This window comes from Mauremys reevesii, linkage group 4 (assembly GCF_016161935.1).
Source record: "Mauremys reevesii isolate NIE-2019 linkage group 4, ASM1616193v1, whole genome shotgun sequence".
Classification (NCBI taxonomy): Eukaryota; Metazoa; Chordata; order Testudines; family Geoemydidae; genus Mauremys; species Mauremys reevesii.
In genome coordinates, this window is record NC_052626.1 from 88028876 (window position 1) to 88045459 (window position 16584).

At 40.8% G+C, this 16584-nt stretch overlaps 2 protein-coding genes across 10 annotated transcripts in view; one reads left to right on the forward strand and one right to left on the reverse strand.

Moving 5' to 3' along the window:
- The window catches only part of ANO3 (anoctamin 3), a 421744-nt gene that overhangs the window by 377241 nt on the left and 27919 nt on the right, over positions 1-16584 (forward strand). The window lies entirely within an intron of this gene.
- MUC15 (mucin 15, cell surface associated) lies at positions 423-11157 on the reverse strand. The gene is made up of 4 exons (XM_039536553.1): positions 11114-11157; positions 6313-7069; positions 4392-4547; positions 423-580 (listed from the first exon to the last, which is right to left on the reverse strand). Exons 2-4 carry the CDS (start codon positions 7031-7033, stop codon positions 423-425), a joined length of 1035 nt encoding a protein of 344 aa, XP_039392487.1. The 5' UTR covers positions 7034-7069; positions 11114-11157.

Genomic DNA, 16584 nt, shown 5'->3' on the forward strand with positions numbered 1-16584 from the left:
AGCTGCTTCTGATAGTCATTACGGTTATTTTGTCTTGGTGCTAAACTTTCCTTAGAGTCCTGGTCTTATTTTGCTCCGTTATATGTTTGCAACCTCGACTGAAGCCAAAAGAAGTTGCCCAGGTGCAACAAATGGGATTTTGTGTGTTTCTGTGCAGTTTGCTAATATTGTTTTTTAAAAGATAGCATAGTGCCTTTTAACACAGAAGCAGATTGAGCATTGAATTTAGTTTAATTACCAACTGGGACAGTGGTGCTCTGGCATAGCAGTGTATGACTGGCATGTGTTAATATATCTTGTGATTTCAGATATGCAATCCAAAGCCTTTCATGTTAATAGCCATAGGATTATGTATGTAAAACAAGGCACATAGATCACAAACGAGTTTGTAATCTGAAGCCAGCAGACGTTACCCACAGACATTATGCTGAGGGTTGAGATGAAGTCATGTCACCCATTGGAATGCCATCATAAGGTCTTCCTCTGCTGTTCAGTGCTGCTGGTTCATTTGTTGTGCTGGGGTTGTAATAAGACAAATCACCAAAGCTCACATCATGTGATGAATTATCTAATCGGAGACCTGGAAAAATACATCATGATTATTTATAGGTTTTTCAGTGGTGCTTATCGCTTTAGTGTCTGAGTGCCTCAACATTAATAAATTTAATCTTGGAACACCTAAGGTAGAAAAAAGTTGTTGTCCCCTTTTTACAGATGAGGAACTGAGGTAGAGAATGATTCAGGACCTGATTCAAAGCCCACTGAAGTCAGTAAATTGACTTCAAAGGGCTTTGGATTGGGTTATCAGTGGCTTGCCCACACAAGATGTCTGTTTACCTGAGTGGTGCTTTAGCAATAAGACCATCTTTTCTCTCTTCAGTTGAAAAAGAATAACACTGTTTCACTAAAAACATTGCAGTTAATTTTTTTCACTCAAAGATGAATAATCCAAACGACTCTGGGACTAGATTGACCATAAACTATAGTATATTCAATCTCTTCCATATTTCTTTACTGTCAAGAAAATGATCAAAACAGCAAAATTTTCTTCTTTTGAAGATCTGAGTGGAAACATAGAAATGTCAGAAAATGTCTGCACATGAATAGTGCCAGTGACTTTACACTGGATTTTTGTTTTTAATGTTCTTGGATCTGTGTTTGTAAAACAATTGGTATCCAAAATGTATATTGTACAATATAGGTCCATAATTATGCCAGAACTGGTCAGTATTTAACCATCCACTATCATAAACATTTACATGGATCTTTAATTTTTTGGTTTTGTTTGGGTTTTTTTGCGGGGGGGAGAGGGAGTTATGCCTACAAAGTGCACTACTTGGTTGCACAATTCATTATGGCCCTACTAGTAACATGTTTACAGGACATATACAATAAACCAGCATAGTTTATCTGTAACAGAAAATAATGTTACATGTCTCAAACATCAGGCACAATAGGGCTATAGTCTTGATTGGGGTGTCCAGGTGCTACTGTGATATAAATCTATATTAATAATAATGGAACAGCTGTGCATGAATGACCTCTCTGCACATGGAGCAGTGAGGGCCATTGTCTGGTGTGCTGGAAAAAGTGAGTACCCCTTTAAGGGTTAGAGAGCCAGGGAGTGACTTTCTGCTACAGTGGCAGACCAGTTCAGCATGGGGAGGCTGACCCACTCCCACCAGGGGACCAGAGGAGAGGGGAGACTATGTAGGTCCACGGAGTGCAGGAAAAGCCCTCTTTTACCTGGATCAGCACCCACCCATGGAAGCGGTTAAATATTAGGTTTTGTCAGGACCTGCTGTCGACATTGTGCTGGTCACTCCTTTCTCAGGGGTCTGGGAAGGAATTTGTCCCTCACTGCCAGATTGGCCAACATTAAGTATATGTGGTGCGGGAAGGGTTGCCTTATGCACAGTAAGTTCTGGGGGCCTTAGCTGGGGCAAACATGAAACAGGACTTCAGATATGATGTTGCAACTCATTATGTAAATGTGGGGCAGATGCCTAGTGCAAGGACTCTGTAGGGAAGAGTATATTGATGAAATAAAATGGATTGGTAAAGGATTTAAAGGAGCAGAAATGCGGGAGGGGGGGGCTGTTAAGGGCTCCTGTGACTGGTATGGCAGGAAACCAACTCACTATCCATTATAGCCACACCCCCACCCTTAACCCTCATTCAGGGGAGGGGAGGGGGGATGGTGAGGCTCCAGCAGCAGATTGGCTGGGAACCAGGATGGGTAAGGGGAAAAGCTGATGGAAGCTGCTCGGGTATGTATTTAACTGATTATGGAATTACCTGCACTGTACACTTATATCTGCCAGGTACTCCCAGTCATTTAAGAATAAAATTGAGGCTTAATTAAACCACATCCAGTATCTCCTGTCCTACTTCCATTATAGCCGGACAATGGCATTGTTTTCCAAATTATGATTCAACACATTAAGAATTACCTTCTTACATACGCCTACATGGGGGGAAGAGATTTTTAAAAATAGAGTAAAAGAAATTTAATTCACTTCCCCTGCATATTTTGAATGTGGGAACACTCATTTTTTTTCTTTTGTATACAGTTACGGAAAGAGCAGTGGATATGTGCATACGTGTGTATTCACAAACTTCTAGATACATTACACATTAGTTTCCTGTTTAAGAGAAAAGTATGCACTGTAATCAAAAAATAAAAACTACAATAATCTGAGTGCAACATGTTTCAACACATGGAAAAAATGTTCTGGAGGTGTTTGATCACTGGCTACTATGCATTAATAATTATGCATAGGCCATATTTTACTAAACACTAATCTATTGTCTATAAGAGAAAATTCTGAAAATATGCTTGGCTATGTTTGATATCAGTAATTTAGATCTCTGTTCTGAAATGTTGTCTTGTGGTTGGTTTTTATTGATTCTGTGAGGCAATGAAGATTAAAAAGCTCTTTAGTCTATGCTAGACAGAAGCATAATAGATTAATGTGTTGAGTGCTAGACTCTTAACTTGTGAGGTATATGTATGCCTGGCTCATTTCAAAATAACAAGAATTTAAAATCAAGGCAGCTCAATAAAATGGATCACTACAGTGAAATTCTGCCTTCAGCCTCAAAGCTGCAGCAGTCACAAAAGCAAACCTAAAGACAGAAAATGCCTATTAAAATGCTGAGTTAGACTGTTGATTTATTTCTCTCCTTTAGAGCTACTTGTACAGTAACTGATACCTACTTGTGCCTTGTGAGGTTTTTTTGTTTGGTTTGGGGTTTTTTAATCTTTGTGTGCACTTTATACCTTGAGACCGTAAATACAAATGTGCACGTCTTTGGAAACTTCCATCGTTATTCCTGCTAACATGGGTTTTGTGTTGCAGTCTTTTATGCTAGTGGTGTAGATATTGTTGTTGATGTATCTTATTAATCTTCTTCTTTGATTACAATTTTACCTTGCGACCTCAAAATTATTCTGTGTAACCCATGTTAATTTGTAAGCATGGATATTTTGGGGTACTGAAGTTCTGAAAACACATGAATGGTATCCTCCTGGATTTATTTATGAGGGAGTTTGCAGATAACCCATTGGCTTAATGATACTGATTGGCAATGACTGCTGTTCATTCAACTCAGTAGTTGTACAAATTCCACTTAGTATGAACTTACTCAGCTAGGGCCAAGGTGTTACATGTTGTTTAGCTACTTTGTATATATGAAATGGTATCAAAGTCTAAAGGGACTATCTTCACTGTACAGTTAAACCTGGATTTTAGGCCAAACTTCCCTACCATCCACACAGAAAAACCTGTGACATTGGGTTGGAGGTGCTTTATGCACCCAGATGGTGGTATGGGTTAGTGTCCAAGTTCTGTTTTAACTTGGGCTGGAACCCAGCAACTTTGCAGTGAGGACACAGGCAAAATCTTTCCATTGCTGATAGTCCTCCAATGGCTTCCCACAATTTCCTCTGAAGGACAGACAAATCCTCCTACAATTGACTGACTGAGAGAGCATCCTCTAAAGTGTCTCAGCACAAAACTATGGGATATGTCTCCAGGCATACCCAGGCTATTGCAGAACAGTGAGGACAAAATAAAGTGAGTAGGGCTTTGCTGTGGGATGCTTGCACTTGGGATTAACTGTGCAGAGCAGAAATACCCTAAACTCTTCTCTCAATACAAAATTTACCGAAGATTTTTTTAAAAATTCCCTCTCCCTGTTTATGAATACTGAGAAGCCCTGGATGTACTTAAAAAACATTTGCCAAACTGATTTGTACACTCTAAATAAAAAAGAATAGCAGTGAAATCCTAGCTCCATTGACTTCCGTGGGGCAAAATTTCACCTCCAGGTTTCTGTGCAGAATAGGAAAGTCCTTCTACTCCGGGAACATTTGTGATATTCTTTACCTGGTTCACTCCTTGTGTCATCATAAAGTCGCTGATGGGAAAATGAGCCAGACTTTCTTTTCCCACATATAAAGTACCCAATCAGACCAATTAATGCAGATCCTAGAATGGCTCCCACAATCGCACCAAACACTACTCCTGCACTGTGGCGATTCTCTGGGAGAGAGAAAAAGGATAAAGAAATTATTCTAATGAAAATTTATAAATCTATAGGGCCAGTTCCGCAGCTGACGTTTTACACAAGCTGAGAATCTGGCCCACTCTGACATATTTCACTTTAGAGACGATAATTAAGTCAGCCCCTCAACAATCCTGTGAAGTAAGGAAGTATGACTCTCTTATTTACAAATGGGAAAACTGTGGCACAAAAATGTTTTAGTATAACTTTTCCCAGTCAAGCAAGTATTTGACCAACAGCTGTGAATAGAACCCACGAGGTGTGGTTCCCAGACACCTACTCTAACCACAAGGCATTTTGCACTGTCCTCTGATAAAATCTCTTTAATGTAACAATTGTAAGTATTTAGAGCAAACTATAAGGCTAGCCTGTGATTTTAGGTGCCTCTGTTTTTGGGTGCTCAATTTTTCAAACACTTTGGGCATCCAAAATCAGAAATATGGAAATGTTGGCTGTAACTTTTTTAGTTTTTCAGGTAGCAAAATAATTTTTTTTCTCCCCAGCATTTTTCTTGGGTTTTGTGAAAATTCAAAGAAAAGTTTTAGATCTTCTTTGAATGCCCTCTTTCAAAGTCACTTTAGGCAAAAAGTCTTGGTACATTGTAATTATTAGAGCTAAAGAGAGAATCTTGAAAGCATGAAGATAGCCTCCAGTTCTTAGTGTAAACTGTACTGTATATGCTGGAAAAGCATTTTCTGTCTGATAAGACTGCAGGCAAATTAATGGTATAAAAATATTATGTCTTCTAATCTTCCTTTCTCATTCACTGAAGCCCGAATCTGAAAGAGCAGAATAGAGAAATGCTATTTTTGGTTTTACTCTGTATTGTTTCCTCAGGCTTAACCAAATTGATAGTAATAAAATACATGGTAAGCAATCCATTTGGGCATTATTTATAAACTGAAGGCTTTAGTCACAAGTGTTTTGCACTCTGTGTCCTTCATGCTTAAGAAATGATTAATTTGTTGCTTTAAATGCTTTGAGCATGGGGATTGTACCGATTGACCAAACCGGACAGTCTCTACGCAAAAGAATAAATGGACACAAATCTGACATCAAGAATCATAACATTCAAAAACCAGTAGGCGAACATGTCAACCTCTCTGGTCACTCAGTCACAGACTTAAAGGTGGCAATTTTACTACAGAAAAGCTTCAAAAACAGACTCTAATGAGAAACTGCTGAGCTTGAATTAATATGTAAACTAGATACCATTAACTTGGGTTTGAATAGAGACTGGAAGTGGCTGGGCCATTACACATATTGAATCTATTTCTCCATGTTAAGTATGCTCACACCTTCTTGTCAACTGTCTAAAATGGGCCATCTTGATTATCACTACAATTTATTTTTTCTCCTGCTGATAATACCTCATCTTAATTAATTAGCCTCTTACAGTTGGTACGGCTACTTCCACCTTTTCATGTTCTCTGTATGCATATATATTTCTTACTACATTCTATGCATCTGATGAAGTGGGCTGTAGCCCACAAAAGCTTATGCTCAAATAAATGTTAGTCTTTAAGGTGCCACAAGTACTCCTGTTCTTTTTGCAGATACAGACTAACACGGCTGCTACTCTGAAACCTACTTTTTTTTTTTAATTTAAAAAAACTTTCAGGTGAGGACTAGTTTTATGTGAAGCAGTTCACACAACTTTACAGCTTTCCAGACAATGTAAACATTTTAGTGTTCAGCATCATTACTTCGCTGAACTTTTTTTTACTGTAATTAAACCTTTACCTTTGTTGGGTTCTTTCGGATTTGATGGGACTATAGAATGGTTGGTGAAATTCTGGTGTACGTTTTTTGTAGTCTGTGAAATTGTTTTGAAGTCTGTTGTGACACTGCCACTCTTGTGTGTGGATAATGTGGTCAGTGTATTTGATGGACTGTTCGTGGATGAGACTTCTGTGGAGCTCTTTAGAGAGTCTTTAGTGGAGATTGTTGCAGTAGAACTGGTCTTATAGGTGACTGAAGTGAAGTTTTTGGTTTCCGTTTTCGATGATACACCAGTATTTGTAGGCATGTTGCTTTCAGTCACTGTGGAAGTGTCACTCATGGTTATGGATATTGTTGAAGATGATGAGATTCTGTTGACGTTTTTGGCAGAGGTATTTGTGCCCTCTGTTGAACCCTTATCCACATGTGAAGTCAAAGATAACACTGTGTTAGAGGAACTCTGAGATACACTATTGCTTTGAGTGATGCTCTCTATTACTGTACTTTCTGTTGCATTTTTAATGCCCGTTGTTGGTGCAACATAGCTTATAGCAGAAGGAGTTATTCCATTATCTTCAGTAAGACCTAACTGATGTGAAATTCCTTGGTGTGTAGGTGGAGTTGTATCTGTAGTTGAACTATTGTCAGTGTTTGTACTGACTGTACTACTGTAACCATTGCTTCTGGTCCACCATAAACTAACCGGCAGCAAAATGAAAAGAATTCCACTGGAAGGCAGCATGCTATTGACTTTGTTCTGTTTCTTTATGGAGAGAGCCTGAAAGAAGTGAACAGTTCAGTGATTTAATTTATGATGTGAAACTGAGAGCTGGACATTGATGACAATTTACAGTGGCTTGATACTAGAGAAGTGAAGTCATGGAGGTTCCAAGAGGTATGTCTACGCTGCAGTTAAACAACTGTGGCTGGCCTGTGTCAGCTGAGTCAGGCTTGGGCTGAGGGGACTGTAAAATTGTGGTGTAGACATTCAGGCCCAGGGCTTTATGACAGGGGAGGGTCCCAAACCCTGGGCTGTAGCCCAAGTGCAAACATCTACACCACAGTTTTACAGCCTGAGTCCCATGAGCCCAACTTAGCTGACACAGGCCAACTGTGGGTGTTTAATTGCAATGTAGACATATCTGAAGGTTTGCATGTTAAGAACTTAACACTCCTTGATAGTAATCATATTCTCCCAAAGCATTACTGTTCCGCAACAAAGCTTTTTGCATGCTTCTATAGGCAAAGCTGTATACTCCCCTCCATTCTATAGCTCACAGTCTGTAATAACTTGCTATTACGTCTAACCAAGACCCCCTTGCACCAAGACCCATGCCTGAAAGGGCATGCTTCCAGCAACAGATGCTTTCTGGTCAGATGGTAACATCCAGCAATATGTGAGTAATAGGGGTGTGGCAAGGCTGGAGAGCTAAGTAACAGAGTGTGTTCCCATGCAAAGTGGTGTAATTGTTGTTGCAATTAGCCTTTGAAGGTCATGATTTCCCTTACATGTTTTGTGACTTTGAGGGGGAGACCATCCCAGGAATACAGCTGCTGCCAGGGGATCATGACAGTTCAGCAGCTAAGCCAGCCCATGGCATTAGTGGAACTGCATTTCTGAAGCAGAACTCCTTTCTCTGTCCAATACCAAAGCAGTTCAGTGTGCCCTGATTTGCAAATGTTCAACCAAGGATCAGGAAGAATTCTGATCCCCAATCTCTTGGCTCTTTAGACAGTCATATTGCCATATGCTTATCTAGCTTTCCAGAGTAGTAACAGCTTGAGATCATGCTACCATTATTTCCCAGAGATCCAGGGGCAGCTCTAGACATTTCGCCGCCCCAAGCAGGGCGGCATGCCGCAGGGGGCACTCTGCCAGTCGCCAGGAGGGATGCCTGCGGGAGATCCACCGGAGCCGCGGGACCAGCGGACCCTCCGCAGACACGCCTGCGGGAAGTCCACCGGAGCTGCCTGCCACGCAACCGGCAGAGCGCCCCCTGTGGCATGCCGCCCCAAGCACATGCTTGGCGTGCTGGGGCATGGAGCCGCCCCTGCAGAGATCACAAACTAAAATGTGGAGGTTAGCACCACTTTCAGTAGTGTTAATTAACCCACTATACTTATGCATGTTTTGTTGCCTATAGGAAGGAGACATGCTGCCTAGAGGCAGTGGCCTGGCTCCTTCCCCTTTAACCCTTCAGCTCCAATGGCTGGCCCATTTTCCTTTCAACTTTATAAATCGAACTGTGGCTTTGCTCCTCTCTGCACAGCAGGGAAGAGGGATGAGTATAGGGACTCACAAGGCTTGTCTACACTCAGGGCCGGCTCCAGACCCCAGCGCGCCAAGCGCGCACTTGGGGTGGCATTTTGCCGGCAGGGCGGCAGGCGGCTCTGGCAGACCTTCCGCAGTCATGCCTGCGGGAGGTCCACCGGAGCCGTGGGACCAGCGAACCTCCCGCAGGCATGACTGCGGAGGGTGCGCTGGTCCTGCGGCTCGGGTGGACCTCCCACAGGCACGCCTGCGGATGCTCCACTGGAGCCGTGGGACCAGCGCACCCTCCGCAGGCATGTCTGCAAGAGGTCCCCTGGAGCCGCGGGACTGGCGACCGCCAGAGCGCCTCCTGCGGCGTGCCACCCTGCTTGGGGCGGCCAAATTCCTAGAGCCTCTCCTGTCTACACTGGCAATTAACAAGTAAGCCAGCTTGTCTCTGTGTCACCCTCCCTACAGAGACTTCTGTCATTTGACAGCTGATATGGTTCAGTTTCAGCTATTAGTCAATGAACCTGACATTAGGTCTGATCCTGCTCCCATTGTAGTCAGTGACTGAACTCCCATTGACTTCTGTGGGTACAAGATGTAGGGCCCAGGATTGGAATCTGTATGTATGTGTATTTGTGGGATTTAGCTTTCAGCAATCTGTTTATAAATATTGTTTCCATGTTGATAAATTGATCAGTCTCCCAATAGAGGATGGTCATCTGCCAGGTGGGATTAATATTCCTTAATTAGTCAGCTAAAAATAAAAGATTAAAAACTTTATTTTTATTATTATTTTACAGAAATAAGTATTGCAACTTTCAGTTTAGAGCTAATCTGGAGTCACAACTCTGTAACTGAATAGCCAACTCTCACAATTATATTAATGAAAGTTGCTTTGTTTTCACTATACCCGGGTATAGGGACATTTTTCTGATCTGAGTAATAGTTACAGAAAAGGAAGCAAGCAAAAGTTTAAATGAGCTTTTACTAAGCTTTCAAATATTTGCTTTCATCTTGAAAGTACCATTGTTTTAGCTCACTGGCATGACCTTTTTTTTTCTTTGTATCAGTAACCATGTCATTACTGAAGAAAGTGAGTTTTGTCATATGTCTTATTTCACCTTGACTGTAATTTGAAACTACCAAGGGAAATTACTAACAGTTCACTTTAACTGTACCTTTCATTTCTGTTTCATAATGCTAAAGAGTCAGCATCCTTACTGAACAATGTGGTTTTCATGGTTTCCTTAATCCTGTAATTTTTTTCCTGGGGGACAAAATGGGAGAAAACACCTTGCCACAAAGATATTTTTTTACAGTAGTTCTAAGGCTATATTTAGGTTGCATTTCTTGGAAACCCTTGGTGTCTAATAATTAACCGGTCTTGTATTAGTGTAGCATTAAGATTCAGATCAGAAACAAGCCTACAGCCCTAGAAAGCCACTCGTTGCCATTAGAGCTTAATATGCAAACAGTGGTATTATAGGACAACTGCAGATATTGCAGCTCCAGCACCTTGGACTAGCCAAAATCTGATGAACAGAAGATTAGCCAGAATCTAAAGAATTTTCCTGTTAGCTTGAGCCACTAATTGTAAAATATCTTTTAAAAGGAGAAGTGATCTGATATGATGATTCTGATCTTGCTGGCACCTGTAAATAACTACACTGAAATCACACTAAGGTCAAAGCTGTGTAAGTGATATTTGAATCAGACTCTCTGACTTAGACTCTTCCCTCACTATGGTCCCAATCCTTCAATGACATGTGTGCATGCCCTCTCTTAGTGTGGAGCCCTACTAAAGTCAGGCACGGGTCCATCTGCAGGCATCTCATTGCAGGATCAGGGCATATAGATGGAACTACATACAGATCCCTAAACAAACCATTTGACATTGGTAGCTTATCACTTTGAAATTGAATATAATTTTGAACAAGGTTTGGGCTTAGCACATATTTTTACTAGTTTTATTTTGCTTAAAACTGAATACCCAGGAGAAAGGCTAGTGAAAATCCATGTCACACTGTGGTTAATGACACTTAAAGCACTGATTTTATTTTATTGATCTTTTTTGGTAGTATTCCTACTGTATATGGCTCTTCCTCTACATGCATATGTGCATACACACAGTGAAATCCTGGCCTCAAAGAAGTCAATGGCAAAACTCCTAGAGTATGTCTACACTGCAGATGCAACTACGCCTCCCAGCCCAGGTAGACAGACTCAGGCTGTCGATTCCTAGACTTAGTTCATTAAGAGCAAATCCTAAAGTTACTTGCTAAAATCACTTCTTAAAAGTGCAGGAAAAGCAATTATCAGCAAACTTTGAAGTACAATGAAATATTTGCATCTTCTCTTTATGGGTCTTACATCTCTGCCTATCTTTGCTGTTAAATTTTGGAATTACTGGCCCAAATTAATTTGTCTTTTAATGTTTTCCTTATGGGGTAGTTTTGCTATGAATTGGTTACCCAGTCCCTACATTCACCGAAATATCTTGTAAAAAAAAAATCAATGCTGCTGTGATTACTTAGCCAAATTCATTAACAAAAATACACTTACCTTTTAGCGCTACAGTGTATGCAGGTAGGTTTGAAATACTTCTGTGGCACAGAGTGCAATTAGTTTAGTGAACACAGTAGAATGAAGGTACTGTAAATGCAGCTGTCACGCTCATCAGGAATGCAATGTAGAAACTTAACTAGGTGGGGCTGTATTTCCGTGTGTGTAATAGAACACCTGAGAACCAGACTAACCTGCTTCTCAGTTGTCTTTAAGAGCTAACATTACAGAGTTCACAGAAATTACAGGTTTCATTGTAAAGTGGGTAGACAAGTGCCCATTGATTCTGTGAAGATTACAAAATCTTTACATCGACGTTTCGACAAGGGTATCAAATTTCTATAAACTATATGGGGTATTGGTCTTCTCTTAATTAGACAGCAGCCATTTTAATAAAGAACCCTTGTAGTTTTCTGTCGAGACACACTTTTTTACTGTACATGTATTCCAAACTGAAATAGTAACCGATGGAACTCCTTGCTGGAGGATGTTGTGAAGGCCAAGACTATAACAGGGTTCAAAAAGGTTTTAGATAAATTCATGGAGGATAGGTCCATCAATAGCTATTAGCCAAGATGGGCAGGGATGGTGTCCCTAGCATCTGTTTGTTTGCTGTTTGTTTGATGGGTCACTTGATGATTACCTGTTCTGGTCATTCCCTCTGACGCATCTGGCATTGGCCACTGTCAGAAGAGAGGATATGGGGCTAGACCCAATATGGCCATTTTTAGGGTTTGAAGAGAAATGTTTGTAGAAGATGAATAAGCAAAAGTTAATTATACTATGACATACTCTTAATATACATCAACTTTCTACTAAATATATATATGTACATACTGTTGTGCATTAGCCCAAACCCCTGGGTCCAATTACCCTCCTAATTTGAAGGGATTTGAAATGCAGATTTAGATCCAAATTTGGTAAATCAAAGCATAAACCCAGATTTTGGGGGGAAATAATAATCAGATTCAGATCTGAATCTTGCATGTCAGACCCTTTTTTACATGCTATATATAATCTTGGGGGTAGATTTAGAGCAAATGGGGGTGGGGGAAGGCAAACATGCACAGTTTAACTTTTTACATACTGAAGTAGTCAGGACTACTTGCTACTGTAATTATATTTTTATTTATTCTAGACTGGTATGTGTTGGAGAGGGACACAGAGGTGTTCCAGTAATGTCTGAATAACTCCATGAGTGGAATACCATGGCGCTTTTGCTTCCACTTGAAATTTTTGAAGGAATCAAGTGCAACTACTATTTCATGCCTTTCTCCAGTGTCGTCATTTGCATATTAGTGATAGCTCTTATTTGCACTAGATGCAAGTCCCATGCAGACACTCCTGCACCTATATGGAACCCTCCTGAAGCCAGTGTGGCTCCTCACAGGTGCATGGGTCAGTCCATACAGTGTTAATTGCAGATCTGGGACCTAATTTTAATTTAACCCCATACCTACCTGCAGTAGCAACATTGGGAGCTCTACTGTAGACAAGTCTCTAACAGCTTGCTACTATTTTACCTACTATATCATCTAGACATATTCTGAACAGGGTTAGATGACAAGATCAGTTAAAACACCATCAATACCTACATTAGCACTCTCATCACTGCAACAGCTGGTAGAGCTGCACTCGTGGAAATTGGTGAGGGGCTGCTCAAGCCGTATTAGCCCAACGGAGTGACATACACATGGAGTAAGTGTAATTGACTTTTATATATCAGGAAATATTTCTAGCTTGTTGAGAGCAAGTTGTAACTAAACTTAGACAATAGATTTATTTTACACATGGAAGTAAACTACATGTAGTTCACACAAGTAATTATAGTGCCTATGTAGTGCGTTTTGATTGCCGTGAATGTGATGAGATTTCTTTTAAAAACCAACTGTTTTGTTCATTTGAAGATTCTACTGCTAATGAAAATACTTATCTTAAGGCATGGGAACAGCCACTAAGTAGATGTTCCTCCACTTTCAAATCACAGAACCTCCACTTTCAAATCATTCTTGCCCTGTTATTGTCCCTTCATTGTGGCTATGAGACTTGTTCACATTCATTTCTGGTTTCCAATACCTATGGTTTTCATGTTGTTTCACCTCTGTATTAAAGCAGCAGTTCATGATGAGAAATGCATTAACTTCTATACCTCACTAAAATGAGTTATGTAGATACCTGCGATTCCTTCTTCCACCCAGCATAAAAGGTGGAAGGAGAAGAGCAATAATCACACACAACAATGGGACTAAAGGTGCAATGGGAAGTAGAGTGACCAGATAGAAAGTGTGAAAAATCGGGACAGGAAGTGGGGGATAATAGGCACCTATATAAGAGGGAGTCTCAAATATCGGGACTGTCCCTATAAAATCGGGACATCTGGTCACCCTAATGGGAAGGGGAAGAGTGGCAACTTGGTATAATCAAGCTGTATAGCCACACAAAAAAATAGACACTGACTTCATACAAGAAAAGGAGATATTGACTGGTGGTAGCAATTGTGGGGATTAAAATACCCATGTAGGCTGAGGGAAACTAGAGACCATAGTAATTTACTCTTCAGGAGTGTGTAAAGTCATGACAAACTGCAAATTATTACCAAGTCACATATGACAGGTTAGTAATGGGCCCAGTTAATTGCTGGTGTAACTTCAGTCATGAAGTCTTCTATCTTGAGGTCTATAAAATCATGAATGGTTTAGAGAAAGTGAATAAATCTTATTTATCACTTCACATAACACAAGAACCGGGGTCACCCAATGAAATTAATAGGCAGCATCCAGAAGTACTTAAACATAACAAGCAAACATAAGGAACAATCAACAAGAGGAAGTACTTCTTCACACAATGCACAGTCAACCTGTAGAACTTGTTGCCAGGGGATGCTGTGAAGGCCAAAAGTAAATTTGGGTTGGAAAAAAAATTCATGGAGAGGATGCTGAGATTAGGAGAACAGTGGAACCTTTCCTCAAGCAAGAATAACTTGGCTTTAGGAAAGGACAAGGAACCACAGATGCCATGTTTCTATTAGCCAAGATGGTCAGAGATGCAGCCCCATGATCTGTGTGTCCCTAAGCCTCTGACTGCTAGAAACTGTGACTAAATGACCGCAAATGGATCACTCAATAATTGCCCTGTTCTGTTTGTTCCCTCTGAAGCATTTGGCATTGACCCCTGTCGGAAGACAGGATACTGGGCTAGATGGACCATTGGTTTGACCCAGTGTGGCCATTCTTATGTTCAGTGGAGTTATACCAGAGATAAAATTAGCCTAACTAATACACTTACTAGTTCTTTTGGTTCATTACTAATCAACTGATAATGGGAGCTGTAGTGTATCACCAATCATTCAGGAGATAGGAGAAACCCACTTTATAGTAAGGAAACTTATTTTATATTGACAGCTGGAAAGTATGTAATCCAGTAATGCAGTGGTTCTCACACTGTGGTCTACAGACTCTCCGGTACTCTGAAGAGCCTTTCCTACATCTCTGCAAAAGGAAACATGTTAGGAAACAGGCTGTGGTAGAAAGAGATGTTGCCTGGGGGATATAGTCCCTAAAAGAAGTTGTATGTCTGTGTGAGGGTGGGTGGGTGTCTCGCTCTCATATGAAGTGCTCAACCCAGTGGAGAAGTGGAAGAACTCCTGTAAGGGTGTATTTGTAATCCAGGGGCAGGATAGGCATCTTTTAGTCAGAGTCAGGTGAAATCCAGGTGTGCTACGTGTATAGTGAAATTCTCTGCAGTGTGAGCAACGGTGGCAGAATCTGACCCCAAATGTTTATTTCACAGGATTCTAACATTATCAACCAAATTGAGGGTCAGAAAGGAAATATTATGTAACATGCACAATCTCTTAATCTTATTTTAAAGGAAGTATGTTAATAACTTTAACACACACACACACAAAATGTAACAACCAACTTGCAGTGTTGGATTTTATTGCTTGGCTTTACCACATCAGGGTTCTGCCTGCTATTCATAGGGTTACTGAAATAAGTCATTGGGTGCAATTTCAAAAGGGCCCAAGTGTCTTGGAGCCCAAGTCCAGTTGCAAGCCAATGGAAATTAAGTTTTTAAATTACTTAGGCCATTTTGAAAATACCATCCACTATGACTTTTAGGGACTAGATCTCTGAGTCCCTAGTCTGTGTAGCCTGATGGTTTTTTCACAAAAGATTCAACACTTATTTTAAAAAATGATAACATTGGAATCTTTTTTCCCCATTTTCCAGTGTCTCATTTCAGAACACAGTCATTGCTCATTTTTCCCCCTTTAAAAATGAAAATCTTTTAGTATATGTAAAGTCATATTTAAATAGAATCACTAGCCTTTCTATGCAATCAACCTTTTCTGCTCAAATACCTATAGCTACCATCCTTTTTCTGTTGTGAGTAATTAAGCATTGTGCAAGACACTTTTAAAAAGGCTTTGATTGATTGATCATCAGTTGGATAACTGACAGACTGAAAGCCATCCATTCTTCCCATTGTGAGTGATAGGTGGGGTCTGTGCCAACATTATGTGTAACACATGAAGCCAACTCAAGCAAGCAGTGCCTTCTGGCATTTTGCTCAGCAATGAATCACAAGATAGACCCAATAGTACTTGTAGTTTTTCTTCCTCTTCCCCTTGTCTCATCATCTGAGGTCAGGTTGTCATGAAAGCATCCACCATTATCTTCTGGCCGAGGAAGCAATAAGGTCCACCTGCTTACCGTCTCCTTTGATGCAATCCATCCATCGCTTCCTTGACTTTTCTTGGAGTCTCTTCCTACCACCGCTCCTGCCATGCTATCCTCACCAAGTCCTTTTCATTCATCCTCTGTATGTGACTGAACCAGCAAAGTTGCATTTCCTAGATTTTGTCAGCCACATCACACTTCGATTTCCATTCTAATGCTTCATTTTAAAATCTATCTCTTTATGCACTCTTTTGATTGCATGCAGACACCTCATCTTGAACACCTGTTGGCCCTGAATCACTGTCTCTTTACTACCCATGCTTCTGCACGGTACAGCATTGTGGGGTGTGTGCGCCATTGTTCTGTACAGCTTGGCTTTCAGTCTCCGTGACATACACTTGTCATATGCAACCCCTGAGATGTTAGTACACACTCTTCCAGCACTCCCCAGTCTGGACTGAATGCCATGTTCACACTTGCCATCTTCCATAACCCAGTCACCAAGGTACTTGAACTGATCAGTCTGTTCAGTCATGTGCTCCATTAATCTCTACATCCCGTTTCCCTGTGGCATCTCTATTGACCCGCATGACCTCAGTTTTAGTCATGCTCATTTTCAACCCGTGCCAGCTTAGCTGGCATTTAGGTGGTCTTTTGAGGATGCCTTTATTTCTATGTCATCTGCATATAGCAGCTTCTCGCCTTTTCCTGTTGGGATCTTCCTGCTGACATAATCCATCAATATAATAAACAGCAGTGGCACTGAGGCCCGAGCCCTGTTGAGGTCTG

Bases quoted from the DNA above. Each gene is read 5' to 3' on its own strand.
- MUC15 (XM_039536553.1), bottom strand. From the start codon at position 7,033: ATGCTGCCTTCCAGTGGAATTCTTTTCATTTTGCTGCCGGTTAGTTTA. The intron at 4,548-6,312 runs GTAAAGGTTTAA...TCTCTCTCCCAG, and splicing joins TCCGAAAGAACCCAACAAAG to AGAATCGCCACAGTGCAGGA. The intron at 581-4,391 runs GTAAAGAATATC...GTATTTTTCCAG, and splicing joins TGACACAAGGAGTGAACCAG to GTCTCCGATTAGATAATTCA.